At 53.6% G+C, this 6,238-nt stretch overlaps 1 protein-coding gene across 1 annotated transcript; it reads right to left on the bottom strand.

Annotated features, from left to right (window-relative positions):
* Positions 1 to 2,013: 2,013 nt before the first annotated feature.
* Positions 2,014 to 5,732, bottom strand: LOC139023083 (serine/arginine repetitive matrix protein 1-like). Its single transcript, XM_070435370.1, has 4 exons — positions 5,727 to 5,732; positions 4,420 to 5,171; positions 2,373 to 4,364; positions 2,014 to 2,047 (listed from the first exon to the last, which is right to left on the bottom strand). Exons 1-4 carry the CDS (start codon positions 5,730 to 5,732, stop codon positions 2,014 to 2,016), a joined length of 2,784 nt encoding a protein of 927 aa, XP_070291471.1.
* Positions 5,733 to 6,238: the final 506 nt, after the last annotated feature.

The following is a 6,238-nucleotide window of genomic DNA, read 5'->3' as shown; positions in this document are numbered from 1 at the left end:
TTGCCTTCCGTCTGTAAGCTGTTCGTATCATAACGACCCTTCCACAGGTGCATGTTCATTAATTGTTTATGGTTCATTGAACAAGCATTGGAAACAGTATTTAAACCCTTTACAATGAATATCTGTGAAGTTATTTGGATTTTTACTAATTATCTTTGAAAGACAGGGTCCTGAAAAAGGGACGTTTCTTTTTTTGCTGAGTTTATTCTACTGTATCTTAGTCCGTTCTGCTCTGACATCGCTCGTCCATATGTATATAGTCTTAATTCATTCCTACTTTGATTTGTGTGTATTGGGTATGTGTTGTGTAATTTGTTAGATATTACTTGTTAGATATTACTGCACTGTCGGAGCTAGAAGCACAAGCATTTCACTACACCCGCAATAACACCTGCTAATCACGTGTTTGTGACCAATAAAATTTGATTTGATTTGGGTAGAGGTATTACCCAAGGGAGGGACCAGGGTAAGGGAGAGTGAAGCATTACTCTCATTACTCTCGGTATGGCCAGTCACCTTAGCAAGGTTTTTACAGTAGAGGTATTACTCTGGGTATGGCCAGTCGCCTTAGCAATGTTTTTACAGTAGAGGTATTACTCTGGGTATGGCCAGTCACCTTAGCAAGGTTTTTACAGTTGAGGTATTACTCTGGGTATGGCCAGTCACCGTAGCAAGGTTTTTACAGTAGAGGTATTATTCTGGGTATGGCCAGTCACTGTAGCAATGTTTTTACAGTAGAGGTATTATTCTGGATATGGCCAGTCGCCTTAGCAATGTTTTTACAGTAGAGGTATTATTCTGGGTATGGCCAGTCACTGTAGCAATGTTTTTACAGTAGAGGTATTATTCTGGATATGGCCAGTCACCTTAGCAAGGTTTTTACAGTAGAGGAAGCATTAGTCTGGAGAAGAGGAACGTGTCCCTCGCTTGTTAAAATGTCAAAAGAAAAGAAAATAGCTGAGAGAATGTTGAGAGAAAAAAACAGGTCAACATGATGTAAGAATAGGTTTGGAGAGAACATGGGTCGTGTTGTTGGATCAGCACCGTGTTTACGAGGCATATGCTGTTGATGAGTTTAAGGGAGTGTTCTCGTTCCATGAGAACCAGTGCGCTCCCGCAGTTCTCAAACTAGAACAAAGCTTTTACAGTAGAAGGAGTGAAGCATCTGGAGATGAACACCATGCTGGATCACCAGTTTAATGGCGGCTAGGCCGCGAGCCACGTTCTAACCCTGATCACCCAGTTTAAATGTGGCTAGGCCGGAGGCCAGTCTAACCCTGATCACCAGTTAAATGGTACTAGGGCCGGCGAGGCCAGTCTAACCCTGAATCCACCAGTTAATGTGGCTAGGCGGGAGGCCAGTACTAACCCTGATCACCAGTTTAATAGGGGCTAAGGCCGGGACACCAGTTCTAACCCTGGATCACCAGATTTTTATGTGGCTAGGCCGGGAGGCCAGTCTAACCCTGATCACCAGTTTAATGGTGACTGAGGCCGGGGAGACCAGTCTAACCCGGTTCCCACCAGTTTAATGGGGCTAGTCGGTGAGGCCGAGTCTGAAGCTCTGATCACCGTTTATAATGCGTGGCTAGCCGGGCAGCCAGCTAACCCTGATCACCAGTTTAATGGTGGAACTAGGCCGGAGGCCAGTCTGACCCTGATCACCAGTTGTAATGGTGACTTAGCGGGAGACCGTTAAACCCTGATCACCAGTTTTAAGGAGGCTAGCCGGGAACACCAGTTAACCCTGATCACCAGTGTAATGGTGGCTAGGGCCGGCGACACCAGTCTAACCCTGATCCACCAGTTTAAATGTGCTAGGCCGGGAGGCCAGTCTAACCCTGATCACTAGTTTAATGGTGCTAGGCCTGGGACGCCAGTCTAACCCTGATCACCCAGTTAATTCGGTGGCTAGGCCGGGACCGCCAGCTAACCCATGATCACTAGTTGATGGCGGCTAGGCCGGCACCAGCAAAGCCCTGCAATCTCTTTGGCCCTTACTCGGCATCAGGCTTACTGGAGTTTCCCGATGGAAAAGCCGTTTAAACTGGCCGCGGGAATGAGGGATGAGAACAAGTTTCCATCAGGCTCTGACAAGGCAACATGGATGATTCACAATTGTTGTGCCATGTTAAAACAGTACCATTTAAATTCGAATACAGTGAAGCTTGAGGGCTTTTAACAGGTGGTAAAAACAAGTCTTAGGGTGTTTTTTTAATCCACTTCATACAGGTGTGTGTGAGTCGTTTAGCCTCCAGGTTTTAACGGGATGTGTTTCGAGTCGACCTATAGGGTTGATCGGCTGCGGGTTGTCTTGATTTTCTGTTGTTGTTTTTGCGTCGTCAGTCTCCCTTTGCCATGTAAAAGTAAACTTGGTTTCTCCTGTTGGGCTGGCTTCTTCTCGGGCGTGGCTTCTCCTCTGGTCTTGTTCTTCCTGTGGGGCGTGGGCTTTCTGCTGGGTCTGTTTTCCTGTGGCGTGGTTTCCTCGGGGCTCCGGCTTCTCCTCTGCGGAGTGGTTCTCCTGTGGGGCATGGGTTCTCCTGTGGGCATGGGTTCTCCTGTCGGCGTGGGTTCTCCTCCGGGCGTGGCCTTTCTCTTCTGGGGAGTGGTTCTCCTGTGGCATGGGTTCTGCCTCAAAGGGCGTGGGCTTCTTCCCCGTCATGGGGATGTTGGCTCTCTGGCTCTGGGAGTTGTTCTCCTCTGGTTCTGGTTGTTTCTCCTGTGGGGCGTGGCATTCTCCTCTGGGTCGCGTTCGCTCTGTGAGGTGCTTCTCCTCGGGGCGTGGGTTCTCCTTGGTCTGGTTCTCCTCTGGGGCGGGGTTCAGCTCTCGGTCTGGTTCTCCTCTGTGGGCTGGGTGCTTCTCTGGGTCTGGTTCTCCTGTGGGAAGTGTTCCTCCTCTGGGGAAGTGGGTTCTCCTCTGGAGCGTGCTTCTCCTCTGGGGCGTGGTTTTTCCTCTGGTCTGCGTTTTCCTGTTGGGAAAGTGGCTTCCTCTGGTTTTTTCTCCTGTGGGGCGAAGGTGGTGGTTCTCCCCGGCGTGTTCTCCTCTGGGAGTGGGTTCTCCTGTGCGGCATGGGTTCTCCTGTGGGGCATGGGTTCTCCTGTTGGGCGTGGGTTCTCCTCCGGGCGTACGGTGGCTTCTCCTCTTGGGGAAGTGGGTTCTCCTGCTGGGCATGGTTCTCCTCCGGGGCGTGGCCTTCTCCTCTCGGGAGTGCTCCTTCTCCTCTGGGAGTTGTTCTCCTCTGGGTTCTGGTTCTCCTGTGGGGCTGGCTTCTCCTCTGGGTCTGTTCTTCCTTGGAGTGTGGCTTTCCTCTGGGGCTGGTGTTCTCCTTGGGTCGTGTTCTCCTCTGGAGGGCGGGTTCGCTCTGGCTTCTGTTTCTCCTCTGGGCGTGGGTTCTTCTCTGGGCTGGTTCTCCTGTGGGGAGTGGGTTCTCCTCTGAGGGAGTGGTTCTCCTCTGGAGCCCGTGGGCTTCTCCCTCTGGGGTGTTGGGTTCTCCTCTGGGTCTGGTTCTCCTGTGGAAGTGGCTTCTCTCTGGGTCGTCTCCTTGGGGCGTGTTGCATACTGGCGCCTCTGGGCTTTCCCTCTGGAGATGGCTTCTCCATCTGGCGGAGTGGGTTCTCCCTCTGGGAGTGGGTTCTCCTCTCGGGAGTGGCTTCTTTCTGTGGCATTGGCTTCTACTCTGGGTTGGTTCTCCTCTGGGCGTGGCCTTCTCCTCCGGGGTGTGGCTTCCCTTCTGCGGTCTGGTTGATCCTCTTGGCGCGTGCTCTCCTTCTCGGTCTTGGTTCTCCTCTGGGGCAGGGCTTGCTCTTCGGGGCGTGGACAATTCTCTTCTGGGCACTGTTCTACACCTCTGGGTGTGGGCTTCTCTTCTGGGTCTGGTTCTCCTCTGGGGAGTGGCTTCTCCTCCGGGGGCGTGCTTCTCTTCTGGGTTGGTTCTCCTCTGGGGCGTGCTTCTCCTCTGGGGTGTGGCTTCTCATTCTGGGTCTGGTTCTCCTCTGGGGAGGGCTTCTCCCCTCCAGGCGTGGTTTCTTCTACTTCTCGGGTCTGGTTCTCCTCTGGGGCATGGCTTCTCCTCTGGTCTGGTTCTCCTCTGCGAGCCGTGGCTCTCCTCTGGCGTGAGTCTCCTCTGGTCTGGTTCTCCCTGGGCTGTGGTTCGCCTCTGGTCTGGTCTCCTCGGGGCGTGGGTCTTCTCTGGGTCTGTTTCTCCTGTGGGGAGTGGCTTCTCTGGGTGGTTCTCCTCTGGAAGCGTGGCGTCTCCTCTGGGCGTGGGTTCTCCTCTGGGTCTGTTTCGCTGTGGAAGTGGCTTCGCCTCTGGGTCTGAGTTCTCCTTCTGGGGCGTGCTGCGCCTCTGGGCGCTGGTTCTCCTCTGGGGAGTGTTCTCCTCTGGGGGAGTGGCTCTTCTGTGGGGCATGGCTATCTACTCTGCGGTCTGGTTCTCCTCCCTGTGGGCCGTTGGCTTCCCTCCGGGTGTGTGGCTTCCCTTTCGGGGTCTGGTTCGTTCCTCTTGGGGCTGTGGCTTCTTCTTCGGAGTCTGGTTCCCTCTGGGAGGGCTCTCCTGCCGGGGCGTGCGCTGCTTCTTCTGGGTCTGGCGTTCTCTCTGGGGGCGTGGCTTCTCCTGCCTGGCGTGTGGGCTCTCTTCTTGGTCTGGTTTCTCCTCTGGGGAAGTGCTTCTCGCCAGGCGTGGTTTCCTTCTGGGGTTGCTGGGGTTCTGCCTACTGGGGCATGGCTTCTGCCTCTGGGGCTCTGGTTGTCCTCTGGGCGGGCTTCTCCTCTGGTCTGGTTCTCCTTGGGGAGGTGGGTTTCTCCTCCTGGGGCGTGGCTTCCTCCTCGGGGTCTGTTCTCCTCTGGGGCGTGCTTCTTCTCTGGGGAGGGGTTCTCCTCTGGGGAGTGGACTTCTCCTCTCGGGCTGGTTACTCCTCTGGGGGCGTGGCTTTCTCGCTCTGGTCTGAGTTCTCCTCTGGGCTTTCTGGTTCTCCTCTGGGGGTGTGGTTCTCCTCTTGGGGGAGGGGTTCTCCTTCTGGGGCGTGGCTTCTCCTCTTGGGTTCTGGTTCTGCCTGTGGGCGTGGCTTCTCCTCTGGGGCGTGGCTTCTCCTCTTGGTCGGGTCTTCCTCTGGGAGGGGCTTCTCCGCTGGGTCTGCTTCTGCCCTGGGGTCTGGTTCTCCTCTGGGCGTGGCTACTCCTCTGGGGGTGTGGCGTACTCCCTCTGGTTTCTGGTTCCTCCTTCTGGCAAGGTGTTCTGCCTTGCGTCATGGGCTGCGGCCTCACTTTTCCCACTCCGCATCAACGCATCTTCTCTCCTCCGTATTTTTTTTCAAGCAGGAATTTTCAGCTTTTCCTCATGACCAGCTAACTCTCAGAATGTTTACTAAAACAAGAAACATATTAAAGGCCAAATAAATGGCAAGAAGTGATATTCCCTCAATGCAAATGTAACACTGCTCAAAAAATTAAAGGGAACACTTAAACAACACAATGGTAACTCCAAGTCAATCACACTTCTGTGAAATCAAACTGTCCACTTAGGAAGCAAACACTTGATTGACCAATAAATTCACATGCTGTTGTGCAAATGGAATAGACAAAAGGTGGAAATTATAGGCAATGTGTGCAAGACACCCCCAAAAAAGGGAGTGATTCTGCAGGTGGTGGACCACAGACCATTTCTCAGTTCCGATGCTTCCTGGCTGAAAATGGTTTGGTCACTTTTGAATGCTGGCGGCGCGCTCACCCTCATGGTAGCAGTGAGGACCGGAGTCTACAACCACACAATGGCTCAGGTAGTTGCAGATTCATCAACAGGATGCACAGCAATGCGGCTGTGCAAAAAGTTGCTGTTGTCTAGTCAGCGTAGTGTCCAGAGAAATGGGGGCCTACCAGGAGACAGGCCAAGTACATCAGGAGACGTGGAGGAGGCGTAGGAGGCACACCATACCCAGCAGTCAGGACCGCTACCTCCGCCTTTGTGCCAAAAGATGTGCACTGCGCCAGAGCCCTGCAAAAATGACCTCCAGCAGCCACAAAGTTGCATAGTTGGTCAGCATATGTCTCACAAGGTCTGAGGATCTCATCTCTACCTAATTACAGGTCAGGCTACTCTGGCGAGCACATGGAGGGGCTGTGCGGCCCCACAAAGAAAATGCCACCCCACACCGATGACTGAGCCCACCGCCAAACCGGTCATGCTGGAGGTGTTGCAAGGCAGCAGAACGTTCTCCACGGTGTCTCCAGACTCATCAGTCC

This window comes from Salvelinus sp. IW2-2015, linkage group LG26, assembly GCF_002910315.2.
Source record: "Salvelinus sp. IW2-2015 linkage group LG26, ASM291031v2, whole genome shotgun sequence".
NCBI classification, from domain to species: domain Eukaryota; kingdom Metazoa; phylum Chordata; class Actinopteri; order Salmoniformes; family Salmonidae; genus Salvelinus; species Salvelinus sp. IW2-2015.
This window is presented reverse-complemented; position numbering and strand designations above follow the sequence as displayed.

Excerpts from the sequence above, each read along its gene's own strand:
- LOC139023083 (XM_070435370.1), bottom strand. Across the intron at positions 4,365-4,419 it reads GAGGAGAACCAGACCGCAGA|AGGAGAACCAGCGCCCAGAG; the intron begins GTAGATAGCCAT and ends AACACTCCCCAG. Across the intron at positions 2,048-2,372 it reads AGCCCAACAGGAGAAACCAA|TTTAAACGGCTTTTCCATCG; the intron begins GTTTACTTTTAC and ends TCCCGCGGCCAG.